We start from the raw sequence: 13866 nt of genomic DNA on the forward strand, positions 1-13866 counted from the left end.
AGTGGCGAAGTGGTTAGCGCTGTTGCCTCACAGCAAGAAGGTCCTGGGTTCCAACCTTGGGGTTGTCCAACCTTGGGGTCGTCCCTGGTCGCCCTCCGTGTGGAGTTTACATGTTCTCCCCTTGGCTGCAGTGGGTTTCCTCCAGGTGCTCCGGTTTCAAAAAGTTTCCATGTAGTTTCCAGTTTCTTTCAAAAAGACATGCATGTTAGGGTTAATACTCCTGTCTGTGCCCCTAACTGAGGCATGGCAAGACGAACTGGAGTTGGTCCCCGAGCGCTGCATGGCGGCTGCCCACTGCTCCCAGCTACACAGCTAGGATGGGTTAAATGCAGAGTGTAATTTCCCCACAGGGATTAATAAAGTAAATTAAAATCGAGCCAAAATAAAAAAAAAAAAGCATCACTTCTGCCTATTCATGTAAAGGTGTTTGGCGCCATGTTAGGTCAGGGTGGCATCCCTTGCTGCCTTCCAGAAGACTAAGGAGCCATCATGCCAAGTTCTCCCCAGCAGGAGAGTCTTGGTTATCTGGTGCTGTCACAGCCATGACTGATCACAGCAAAATGGGCCAAACTTAGCTATGGTCAATGTCTTTATTTGTATACCAGGAAAGTTCAATGTGCCTGAGCCTTTTCTTTCATGCTACCTCCTACTGTGAAGTCTGACACATTCCAAAAAGGACAATGAAAGGGAGAAAATAAGGTCTTATCTCTCCTTTGTGGGAATTGGTGTTTCCTCAAGTTCATGGTGGAATTCAGTGTCTGGCTGTTAATGGCAAACAAATTGGTTATTAGAGTTTGCTAAACTCTTAGACCATTGCTAGGTTGTTGGAGGAAACCATGTGACAATCCTATCTCATCTCTCATCATCAGCCACTTCTCCAGGGTCGGGTCGCAGTGGCAGTAAGCTAAGTAGGGCACTCCAGACATCCCTCTCCCCAGCAATGCCCTCCAGCTCCTCCTGGGGGATCCCAAGACGTTCCCAGGCCAGATTGGACATGTAGTCCCTCCAGCGAGTTCTGGGTCTACCTCGGGGTCTCCTCCCAGTTGGACATGCCTGGAAAACCTCCAAAGGAAGGCATCCAGGAGGCATCCTAATCAGATGCCCGAACCACCTCAAATGGCTCCTTTCGACACAAAGGAGCAGCGGCTCTACTTCGAGCTCCCTGCAGGTGTCCGAGCTCCTCACTCTATCTCTAAGGCTGAGCCCAGACACCCTACGGAGTTTCCTGCATGTGACAATATGAAACCCAAATGCTATCCTTCCTCGGCTCATTATTAATGCAAAAAGAACTGGCTCAAAAGAATTTTGTGAAAATTGAAAGGTTGCTAGGTCCAATCACTTTGGTCAAAAGTTAAAATAACATGGAGCTTAACTTCTGTTAACATAAACTTTGCCATTACTATAAGATGTAAAAGTTATTGGGTTTAACCCGGTTTTCTCTGAGAAGGTCTCAGATATTTGTGCGATGGCACCTACATGCATGAAAAACAGTGAAAGGGAACACTTTGTATCTTTATGGCTCAAGAAAGTCACATGAATGCCTGTTTCATTCACTCTGACATTTTACTCATGCGGAAAACCACTTTCCAACTAATAGTGACTGAAGCTGTCTTTAAACATGGCCGCAGAGCAAGAGACAGCGAGGGAGGAAGATGACAGTCATCTGAAAATGAATCTGTCTCCCTGCCTTTGTGGTTTTCATACCTTGTCTCTCAGTCAGAGAAATTCTGAGTCTCTCTTAAAAAAAGTATGAAGTGCTTCTCAAGCAGCCTTTGTTAAATGGTGTAGGGTTTGTCAGAGGTATAGGAACTACAGATCTGGAATGAAAGCGTTCACCGTTGCTGCAGCCAGTCAGCAGTTGTGATGGACGTGTGTACTGCTGTGTGCTCGTGTAGAAGACACGGTGCATTTCCTTCCACCTTCCAGCCCTTGTTTCTGTGGGTCAGTTCATTTGTTTGTCTCCCTGCTCAAGTGACTCAGGAATAATACTAAAAAAAAGAAGAATCATCTGTCCCTCAGCACATCAAAACCTGAATTTTACTGAAGAGAAGCTGGAGTCCATCACATAGCACCAAGATGGAGGCGTCGGAGCTCTCTACACACCTCTTTCTGTGTAGTTACGTTTGCTGTGGATGATGTGGTTGCTGGTTTTGAGAACAGGGTCTTTTTCCATGGAAGGCAGTGATTTTTTTTTTTTAAAGCGGCATCGAGGTCCAACAGATTACTTTCCCTGGGGTTAGGAATGGAATAACCTACATCAGCATGCTCTCACTCTCTAATCATTTGCATCTTTTGTGCAGCTTGCTAGCTTAGAGGAGCACCAAATATCCAGGGTCCCTTCATTTCCAATAGCGCATTGCACCACTATTTCCACTCTGTGAAATACAGAAAGCAGAGCAAATGGAAATTTGTTGTATGCAATCAGCTGGCATTTTACGTATGATTTCCGAACAGCCTACACTTAAATGATATACCGAAGGGTGAGCCTTGGAAGAATCTGCTTGCAATTGCAACAGTTCAACTATATCGTCCATATTATTGGAATGGGAGGTAAAAAGAAAAAAACGCGCTTCTGATTCATAATGAAAGGGTGTAGTTCCACAAGTCTGCAATGTTAAAAGTCCCATTGGCTTTGAGTGCAGGCCTTGTTATATTAGCCCTCCAACTGTGGCTTAGTCAGTGCAAGCTATAGTTTTGCGAAGGTGTATGAGGTGAATATTATAGCAAAATATTTACAAACTTGTGTTAAAAATGTAAGTCACAGAAAGGACTTGGTATCAAAGTTAATTTCCACAAAGGAAATGAAAGTTGCAAACTTGTAATGCAGTACTGGCTCAGTCTTTGTAGCGGCGTTTCAGTGTTTATGTACAACCTCAACTTAAGTACAACCTCTTTAATCTGTCGTCGAATCAGGAACACCTTATTTGTCATTTCATTTCATGTACGTGCGTTTACGAAATGAAACGAAATATCGTTTCCCCCAGCCCACAGCGGTGCAACACAAAGACAAAAACACATATCCAAAAACTACAAGAACTTCAAGAACACATACTAACACATATCTAAACTAACACATATATCCAAAAAAAAAAAAAAAGGTCACTGTCCAAGGGAATGAAAGCCAGCCAGGATGACTGTCAGAGCTGCCAGTCTGTATGGGCTAGCAGTCAGCTTAGCCTGTCCCGCTTCCGTGTCCTGTGGGACCGCCCTCGGTGCTTCCTCCTTGGGTGCAGCTCCAGGCAGGGGTCATGGTCCTTGGGCCCACCGGACGCAGCAGACCAGGCTCCCCCAGCCGATCCCAACGCTAGCTCTCCCAACCAGACACCCTAGACACACCTCCCCGCACTCCACAGGATGACACCAAAAACACCACAGTCAATGCCAGGCGAGGCCGCCGCCAGACCGCCCTCTGTGTTATCGGAACTGCCGGCCCGCATGGGCTAGCTGTTAGCTTAGCCTGCCCCGCTTCCGTGTCCTGTCAGACCGCCCTTGCGCCCTTTCCTCCTCGGGCACAGCTCCAGGCAGGGCCGTGGTCCCTGTGCCCACAAGACGCAGCAGACCAAGCTCTCCCAGCCGATCCAACGCCAGCTCTCCCAACCATCAAACGAAGACAAAACTTAAACGCAGACAAAGACACTGCATGGACGGTACGGGGTGATGCCGCCGTAAACATGATTTTGTGCCGCCATCTTCCCACACCGGTACTGGGTGCTTTGCAAATGCAGTCTTCCGCATCACCGAGTGTTGTGTGAATCTGCACACGTGGTGCTTGCACTTATGCTTCAATTTTTGCAAAGAAACTTAAGGCAAAAAGCAACTTGTGCACCTTAGTCCACTGTCGTTATTTAACAAAAAGCCCCCTGCTTTTTCCCATCAAACCAGAGCAAAGGGGATCCAGTTAAGGAACCAGGCTAACGTTAAAGTTACCTTACAATAAAACGTCATCTCTGAGCCATCGTATGATGACATTCAAAGCTTTCCAGCACCTCTGCTTCTGAGAGAATGGAATTGATTTGAGGTTCCATTACAAGCTGGTACCACTGAACAGCATCACTCGGCTGGACAGTGACATCGGCTCTTAAATGGTTGAGTAGCGATCAGCGCGTTAGTTCAGTTATTTCATTTGCATTTATTCTTGTGGGCCAGTAGCCAAACGCTGGCGCCGAAGCAGCTCTAAGCTACGCACTTCCATTTTGTAGCTCACAACCCCACAGCGGGCCCAGTGCTTGTGAGTGGTTCATCTGGATAGGTCAGAGTGGTGTGAAACAGGCGCGGGAGATCAATTTGACCGTCTTTGGCATTCTGCTGCTCTGCGGACGGTGATAAATGGCGCCGACCCTACCAGATGCTGTCTGGAGAAAATATTTACGCGGGGGTTCTCGGCACGGTTTGCAGGGATTTATGCTAAGTCTCAATGGTTCTGTGAGTGACATGGGAAACTAACTGTACGGGTATTTCGGTGAAGTAGAGAGAACAATTGGTCAGCACAGTGTGACGCCTTAAGCCTTCAAACTGCCAAGATCCTATCGACTTCCCTGATGACACATCAAACAGTGTTGCGAGTGTTTCAGCAAACGGTCTGACTTGACTTTTTTCACCAAATAATAACGCGGCTGCTTCCTCTGTATGTGTGGGAGGTGATTATGGTTAAGATATGTACGGTCTGCAAATTAACTTCTTCATGTGTGCCACGCTTTCCTGCTCACCGTCTTCCACTCTCGCTTTCTCGCTGTGGCTATGTTTAAAATGTGCCATTTGTGTCCGTCGAGGTGGTGTTCAGTCAGAGATTGTCGTGAATTAAAAACAAATATCGGCTCAAATGATGGTCGTTCTTTGAATCTCTGTTTTGGCTGACTCCATCCATTTCTGCCCCCTTTCTGTCTCCTCTCTTGTTTCTCTAATTCACAGATCAGTCAAATGCTGGGGAATGAAATCAAGTTCGCAGTGCGGGAGCCCGTCGGACTGAGGTGAGATCTCTGGCTGTTCGGTGGCTGGCTGTTCAGGCTTTGGCTGTTCAGTCACTGGCTGTTGAGTGGGAAGAGCTCACAGCAGTGAGCACCAGCTCATCTGTCTGTCACCTCCGGCAGATGTTCTACCTCTGATGCTCTTTGTGGGAGTCAGTATTGATTACAGACAGGATAGATAATGTTTCCTGCCCCTCTCTCTCTCTCTCTCTCTCTCTCTCTCTCTCTCTCTCTCTCTCGCCCTCTCTCTCTGTCTCTCTAGGGTGTGGCTCCTCCTCTCAGCTGTAGCGTTCACAGTTATGGCCATAATGGTAAGTGTTTGGCTACTAGTGAACAAAACAAGCTCCTGTGTTAAGCTAGACGGCCTGCAAGTATTTTTACCAGGTTCGGTCACCCTTAATGTCGTTGCTCTTTTTCCCAAACCACTGTCGGCAAAAGATTATGATGAAGTGCTGCATGACAGACAGCACTGGGTGCTTAAGTATTGTGGGAACAGCAATCTCTCTATATGGGAACAACTACACCAGGACTGTGGTGCTGTAGACTTAACTTCCTGTAACTTATCAGTAGAGGACATCTGGCAGAACAGCTCAGCCTTTGTCTGTCTGACTACCTTCAGGCTCAATGTTCTCAGTGTACAGGGGCATCCACACACACACACACACATACACACACACACACATCCATGCCAGGCAGCTAACAGAAAGGGGGTTGTCTTTTGTAACTGCTGCTGTACCGCGGGGAGATTTGGGGGAAGAACAAAACGCCACTGTGCCGATATGACAGACTTGTGTTGTGTTTTGGTCTTCACTAACAGGCCCTGGTGTTTCCGAACCAGCTCTATGAGGTCGTGTTCGAGGAGGAGCTCTCCACGACCAGCATCTCCATTCGCCTTTATGGAGGAGCTCTGCTAAGTGAGTCTTCGCTGCCACTCACATTCTCTCTCTCTCTCACCCTCGCTCGCTTTCTTTTCTCGTTTGCTCGGTCGTTTGCTCGGATATATATATATATCTGTTTCTGTCTCGCTTACCGTCTCTCTTTTCCAAAACAAATGCATAGCTTACAACACTTGCTCACTCATGCGTTTCTTACAGTGCATCCACACAATCTCGATTCTCACACACACACACAAACGCACACTCATGATATAGTTCTATGCATGCATGCTCTAATGCAGCACTCTCTCGTTGGACTGTGTATGTTTGTATGCTTTCAATGTTTAAGTAGTTCATCCTCATTTTTAAACACAAACTAGCTGTCTTGGTGCTCCAACTAAACGTCATAAGGCTACATAAAGAAGACACGCAACTGAAATTAGGTTTAATGACTTCAATCCGATCCTGCACAATAATTTGCAGGTTGGCTCCAGTCAGCTCTGCTGGTGCTGTCTGCACCATTCCCCTCTTGTTTCAAAATCCTAAGGAAGCACAGCAGAGGACAACGGCTGGTGTGTGTGTGTGTATGTGTGTGTGTGTGTGTGTGTGTGTGTGTATGTGTGTGTGTGTATGTGTGTGGAGGTCGGCCTTGGAGTGGAGGCAGTATATTACTCTAAGCCATTTAATTACACATTAAATGGAGCTTTTCTGCTTTCCGCTGCAGCACCATCGACAGCAGACAATAGACGCTCATAAATGTGCTATGCAATTATCCCCCCCAACCCCCCACCCACCCATCCCATATGTACATACACCCACACACACTCTCTAACATTAAGAACATTGCAGAGATGTGAGCAATTATTTTAATGGCCTTAACTTGAGACAAGACGGCCAGGCGGGCCAGTGAGGCGGTCGGTCAGTCACTGGTTCATATTGGTTTGTGAGGAGGAACATGGTGACTGCGACAGGGACGACTCGACAGGAAAATGAAGCATTAGCTATTGGGGGGGAAAAGACACAAAGCGAAAGAGGCACGCTGCAAATTTGATAATGCTCAGCAGGTTGTCACTTGAAAGCATGGTGGGAGTGCAGCTTATGTCAAGAGCCGTGAACCGTCAGCGCCTCCCCGTGCTCTGATAGCTTCATAATGGGCCTGGCATCCATTCTCCTCTACATCTTGGATTTTGATTTCGGCGGAGCATCTTGGTCAGTGGTTCTCAATCCGGTCCTCAGGTACCACCAGTACTGCTGGCTGTCCATTCTGCCAGGCAGTTGTATACATTCACCTGTTGTCCCAGTTATTCCAGCCTCCAGTCAGCAGGGGTTTTTTTGAAGACCTGAACGAAAAGTTGAATGTAATTTTAATTTAAAAAAAAAAAATTTTTGGATCCCCCCCTTTTTTTTTTTCTTCCCAATTGTACTTGGCCAATTACCCTACTCTTCCGAGCCATCCCAGTCGCTGCTCCACCCCCTCTGCTGATCTGGGGAGGGTTGCAGACTACCACATGCCTCCTCCGATACATGTGGAGTCGCCAGCCGCTTCCTTTCGCCTGACAGTGAGGAGTTTCACCAGGGAGACGTAGCGCGTGGGAGGATCACGCTATTCCCCCAAGTTCCCCCTCCCCCTGAACAGGTGCCCCGACTGACCAGAGGAGGTGCTAGTGCAGTGACCAGGACACATACCCACATCTGGCTTCCCACCTGCAGACACAGCCAGTTGTGTCTGCAGGGACACCTGACCAAGCCGGATGTAACACAGGGATTCGAACCGCCGATCCCCGTGTTGGTAAGCAATGGAATAGACCACCACGCCACCCGGATGCCCTGAAAATTTGAATGTAATTTACTTCCTGTCAGGACCCTAACTCAGATTTAAAGGAAACTGCACATTCATTCCTTCAACTTGATGAGTGAACGATTCATCCACATCTTCTTGATGAATCTGAACAAATCGAGAGCTTATTCCATCTTCGGTTATAGAAACGGTGGAAAGCCGAGGGAGAGAAAAGAAGCCTTTTTAATACTGTAGCTATTGTGGGAAGAAAACATGAGTTCACTCAAACCATCTTCCAGTCTCCTAAGGCTAATGAGCGCCAGGTCTCCTTCTCTTGTAAATGTCAGCAGAATTGTGAGGATTAGCGAGGGAGCAGGGTGACGTCTTACAGGTCAGGGAAAGGTAAGGGGGGGGGGTCCTATCTGGTATACAGATGGTGCCTTCCAAGGAGAGGATCCAGTCCTTCCTGCCCACTCCCATAGGCTAGATAGATGGTGTGCATGTGTCTGTGTGGTGTGTGTATGGAAGGAAGGAAGGATACCAGAAAATCCTAGATTTCCCCACCGACAACGTCCCCACTGACACAGTGGCCAGGGAAGGAGTGATATCCCACATTAAACAGGCCCTGGTTAAGTGTGGTCATCCTAACTGGGCGTTTGTCAAAGTTAGGAAGACGCCCAAACAGTGCAGCCGCTGATCGAAGAGAGGAGAAGGACAACAGCTGCCTAAGTGTAAACCAGTGGTGATTCTGTATGTGGTGGGAGTGGTGGAACAGTTGAGACGCATATTTTCCAAACACCGCGTCTCAGCTGCTTTTAAACCCCAAAACACGCTGCGCCAGAAACTGGTCCACCCCAAGGATCAGGTCCCCCATCACAAACAGAGCAATATAGTGCACGCTGTTAAGTGCCGGGAGGATTGCCGTGACTTGTACATCAGGGAAACCAAACAGACGCTGGCCAAGGGGATGGCACAACACAGAAGAGCTAACACATCAGGCCAGGACTCCACGGTCTACACCATCTACAGGCCAGTGGCCACTCTTTCAAGGATGAGGGTGTGCACATCCTTATTTGGGGGGAACGCTGGTTTGAACAGGGAGTCAAAGAGGCCATCTATGTTAAGAGGGAATGACCATCCCTGAACCGAGGGGGAGGCCTAAGAGTACGTCTGTCACCATCTTACAGTGCTGTGATTGCAACTATTCTCCAATCCTCTGGGAATAGTACACATGGCCATTGAAACTCTAGTTAATGGTCAGGGTAATTTGCATATGAAATTGGTCGTTGGTTTCGGTCGTTATGCCACTGTGTTGTTTATAAGAGTGGGGGTAGCTGCAGTCAGCTGAGACTGAAGAGGTCACTTAGACGAGTGATGAAACGCGTCTCTGTCAATAAACATTGTGTCTAGATTAACTCAGGAATCAGGAACATGTACAAAGCAAAAAGACAAAAGAACACAAACGTACACATTGTTGTGTACAAATGTACACAAAAGAAGCAACATTCCGTTTCCCCAGCCCACAGCAGTGCAACACAAAAGACAAAAACACGTGATTCTGATGAAACTGATTCAACTTCCTTGGATTTCCTTACCTGCTTTATTAAGCATGCATAAAGACGATACCTACTACTACGTTTCCATCTCTTCCTGTCCTCTGCATCTTCCTCTGTCACACCAGCCACCTGCATGTCCTCCCTCATAACATCCATAAACCCCCTCTTTGGCTTTCCTCCTTTCCCTCTTCCCTGGAAGCTCCATCTTCAGCACCCTTCTCCCAATATGCCCAGCATCTCTCCTCTGTACCTGTCCAGTCAATCTCAATCTTGTCTCCAGAAAATCAATTTGAAGGAATGAGAAATGTCGGCAATCACAACATCCCATCAGAATCAATGAGTCACAGCAGTTCAAAGAATGAAAATCAATCTGTCAGCTATTGCTGTGTACGTGACCACATGCAGATTACCCTGCGATTGCAGCTGTAAGATTGGGTATTCGTGGGTTAATTTGGAGGTGAGAAAATGCTCTGAGGCATGCAGGAGTTTCCTTACCAAAGCTTTTTCTGTTTCTCTTTCTTTCCATTCCCATGTCCTTTAACCTCTCCTGACCCCTGACCTCTTCCAGGCCTGGCCCTCATCATGTGGAATGGGCTCTATACAGCAGAGAAGGTCATCATCCAGTGGACTCTGCTCAGTGAAGCCTGCTACTTCGCCATACAGTTTCTAGGTGACTAAAGCTTTCCCAACAAAACTGTTCATCTCTCCCAGTTCATCCTCTTACTACCGTTAGACCCACAGCAACTTTGTGTTGATTTTATGTGCACAGTTCGGTGCGCTGCCCTCCTTGCGCAAAGAGACATGTTAATACAGCCCCCTTGTGGTCAACGTGTTGAACCACAGCTTTGCAATTATACAGTGTTTCCCAATCCAGTCCTCAAGGCCCCCGTCCTGCAGATTTTCATCGTAGTCCTGCGTATTTAGGCCTGCTTTTACTTACTCAGCCAGTCAGCACTTAAATATGTCAGATTTTCACACCTGGAATAATTAAGTACTACATGATTGGTTGAATACGTACAAGCAGGCCTACATATGCAGGGTGACGATGGAAATCTGCAGAACAGGGGGGCCTTGAGGACCGGTTTGGGAAACATTGATGTAGAACATCTTTCCAAATTTAGGTGCCATTTGTGAGGAATTTTAGATTTAAGTACCCAAAGAGAAAACCCCTGCAAACACACCATGCACTTAACGCTCAACTACAAACACGCTTTCTATAAAGTGGTATGTGCTGTTTTGTATTTTCAGTGACATCCGTCACCCTGGTGGAGACTGGCGCCATGTCGAGCAACGCTGTCCTCCTGCTCCTCAGCCGACTGTTCTTCCTGGCGGTGGCGTTGGCCTACTATTACTGCCTGGGTCGTAGATCCAAGAAGATCTGAGATTCCCATGTGGCATTTGCCAGGGAGGGGACAGTTGAGAACAGATCATACATGTGGTGTCAGAAGGTTTGGAAACTTGTCGCATCGGGGCTTTAGTGCGTTGATCTTCTGTCATGTGCACTCAGCCCGAATGCAGTGTGACCTATTATTTTATTACTTCTGATTATCAACAAACAGGAAGTCAACGCCTCCCAATCCAGACTGTATGAGAACAGGAAATGACTTCATAAAGAAAGTATATGACTTTTTTTTTTTATTGGCCTGTGAAATCAATCCCCTCTTGACATTACTCCTATGTGTAGTTCTGAGTGTGTGTGTCTGGGGGGGAGGGGGGTGGCAGACTGTAGTACTCTTGTCCCTGTAGCTCCCAGTCATGTGATTTATATGTACAGAGTAATTTCAGATACTAGACTGTGTTTCTGTATATACCGCTACGGGGAGTACCTTGTTCCTTTTTTTTTTCAAATTCAGTGTTTAGTGTGATCTGTGTGATTTAAATAATTGCATTTTAACACCGCTTCTCGCATCTTGCTCAAGGACCAAAAGGTTTGTGTTTGAAAATGTGTTCCTCTTTAACAGTGTCGATGTTTATTCTTATGTGTACTAAAGTGAAGCCTGGATATCTGTGCTCTCTCCAGCTTTTCCACCGGCGCCCCGCTCGAGTACGTCCGCAATTAAAAAAAAAAAAAAAAAAGAAGCACCAAAACCTAGTGAATGTATCTGAGACGTACGCCGGTGAGAGGAAGAGTCAGGTTCACTTAGAGAAGATTAGAGCGGGACGCTACGTTAACCGTACGTGTTTAACAGCTTCTGTGGTCGGCTAGCTCTTTTGAAGGTCGACTTTAACCATTTTTAACCATCCCCCCCGTCAGTCACATTCAGATTTAAGACTACAGGAAACGCAGCGCTGAATTCAGACCTTCTTCAGGGACGAGAGCTTTTCAGACCTTTGACATCATTCCAGAGGATCTTCCTCAATTAGTGAGTCCAAAAGATTGTGTATCACCTTGCTTGTGCAGATGACATGGTTGACTATAAGGTAGATAGTGGGGTGTGTGCACAAATAGCGGGGCGTGTGTGCTCTGTGGCATGGCCGGACGATTCTGTTGTGATCTCCAGAGAAGTTCCCAACACACACCCAGCTGTAAGATCATGTCGCCACCCGTCATGTGGGTGTGTAAGACAAATAATGCATTTATCAGTGATGTAGCAGGGTTTGTTTTGTTTTGGTTTTTTTACACACAACATATCTTTCGTCTTGCCTTAAAACTATTTAAAAGAAAACGGTCACAGCGTACTGTTTCTTGTACATATGTAAGTAAAAGTATTCGCTACAGTTGGCTGTTATTTCGAACAGAACAAGGAAGCTTATGTTCCTCGTTTGTTCAATGGTTTTCAAAGGATAATCTTTCTCGTGAATAATCTTTCATCGGTTGGTTGTGTCCAGAGTCTCTTATTTATACTTATTTAAGTGGTGTTCGTGTTTTTGGAATCCCACTATTTGGCAACTGCATGCGACACCAAGTTCCTGTTTATCAAAAAGTAGAGAACTTTGTAGCAAAGCGTTAAGAACACGGTGATTAGTACGCCAGCCAAGGTGACGAGCGTGGAATTACAGCGGTGGTGAACGCAAGTGTTCGGCATACAACTCAATCAGAAAAGTGGAAACTTTCGAAAAGTTATTTTTGTGCATTACGCAGTTGCACTGTATGTGGTTAAAAACAGATCCCTTCCGAACCGGGCAGTGTCCGTCTTAACATCAGGTGGACCAACCCCTTCCTCGACTGCAGTACCTTGTCTACCTCCTAACTGATGGACAGATCCTCGACAAAGAAAGATTCTTGCCAAAAAAATGCCACACTTTCACCTCCACTCCCTGCAGCTCCAATGCTTTTGTGCACAGAACCAATTTACAGGATACTCCTCAGATAGACAGTTTGGTTAGAGTTTGGACCTCACTCTTAGCCAGACAAGGAGCACAGGTTTCTTCTGGCAGTGGTCCATACTGTTGTAGAATGACTCAATTTCAGCCTCGCTCCAGAAGGGAGTAGTCCCCAAGTCGAGCGGCTGTGGGTTTGTGGTTTAGTTTGGCCAGTTCTGAAGGCAGATGTGCCTGTTAACTTGGCTGGGTGCTCAGTTCAGATAGGGAATGTGAAACATGGGTGAGGTCCCCCATGTTCCTGAGAAGTAGTCATTATCTTTTTTCTTTTTTTTCTTTTGCAGTGTTTAATTAGATACAGCTCTCCTGACTGACATTGTATGTCCCAACCTACCGTTTGGCCCTCACTAACATGGTAATTATGAAGCGCAACCAAAATGTCTTTCTGTTTCTGTAGATGTGAGAGGCCTCAAATCATCGGCCCCCATGAAAAGTTCAAATGACTTAGGAGCGAGTTATTTTGGGAGAGATGAGCAGCTCCGTCACAGGAGGACAGGCAGAGATGAAGGCCAGCTATGACTGGATGACTCCCTGCATCCTCCCCGGTGCTCTGCCACACTTTGAATTGCTGCATTACATGTCTGCCTCTTACTCAATGGACACGGCGAGACCAGGACTAGACCAGAACTAGATCAAGACTAGACCAGGACTAGACCAGGAACACTGATTACTGTGGAGGGAAGTGTAAACTAGTAAAAAGTGTCACATTTGTAAGTCACGTCTCCTTGACAATTTAGGAAAACGGCTGATAATGCAGTCCCTGTCTCTCTGGTGTGTATCTAATCTGTCCTGTGCTACTGAGGAGAAGAAATCGGGTCGACTTTGTTTCAAGCTGTAGCATCAAAGAGTGTTTTGTATGTACTGTATATATGTGCTATAATGTATCCAAAATGGAATTCTTGTTATGGATTTACATCAGTTAGTTTGAAATAAAAATGACCATTGTTTATTTTGCAGAGTGAAAATGACGCGTTGTGTTTACGTCTTCATTGTGCTCTCAGTTGAGATACCTCCTCCTGTGCAGGAGCACCATACAGGGGAACTGAACAGCACCCTTTAAATCATGCCAGCCGCACGGCCCATGTAAGGAAGACACTTCTACACATGGTTTATTAAGGGAGCAGTACAATTTAATAGACACACACACACTGCTTAGGCAAGATGCATGAAAACATCATTTCCATACGGGCAGTATAATCATGGTTTTTAAAGTTAAACCACTGTTGTCCAAATAATTTGACCCAAAGTGACATTTTAAAGCACAGTAGTGAGTGAGTTATGTCGTAAGTTGTTTGATGCAGGATGTATTTATATCATCTCCACATGGACAATTGGAGACTAATGTACTAAACCAGTTCTTTTGAACTCTTAAC

The 13866-nt window shown here is 46.3% G+C and overlaps 1 protein-coding gene across 3 annotated transcripts in view; it reads left to right on the forward strand.

Moving 5' to 3' along the window:
- The window catches only part of tp53i11b (tumor protein p53 inducible protein 11b), a 72599-nt gene extending 59148 nt beyond the window's left edge, over window positions 1-13451 (forward strand). For 2 of the 3 annotated variants that reach the window (XM_056282137.1, XM_056282135.1), the window contains exons 4-8: window positions 4909-4967; window positions 5227-5275; window positions 5782-5878; window positions 9741-9842; window positions 10421-13451. In XM_056282137.1, coding sequence (XP_056138112.1) covers window positions 4909-4967; window positions 5227-5275; window positions 5782-5878; window positions 9741-9842; window positions 10421-10554 — 441 coding nt within the window. In that variant the 3' untranslated portion in view covers window positions 10555-13451. The remainder of the gene's footprint in view (window positions 1-4908; window positions 4968-5226; window positions 5276-5781; window positions 5879-9740; window positions 9843-10420) is intronic. The other variant, XR_008810388.1, reaches the window with a different exon arrangement.
- Window positions 13452-13866: the final 415 nt, after the last annotated feature.

Source organism: Lampris incognitus, chromosome 6, assembly GCF_029633865.1.
Source record: "Lampris incognitus isolate fLamInc1 chromosome 6, fLamInc1.hap2, whole genome shotgun sequence".
NCBI classification, from domain to species: domain Eukaryota; kingdom Metazoa; phylum Chordata; class Actinopteri; order Lampriformes; family Lampridae; genus Lampris; species Lampris incognitus.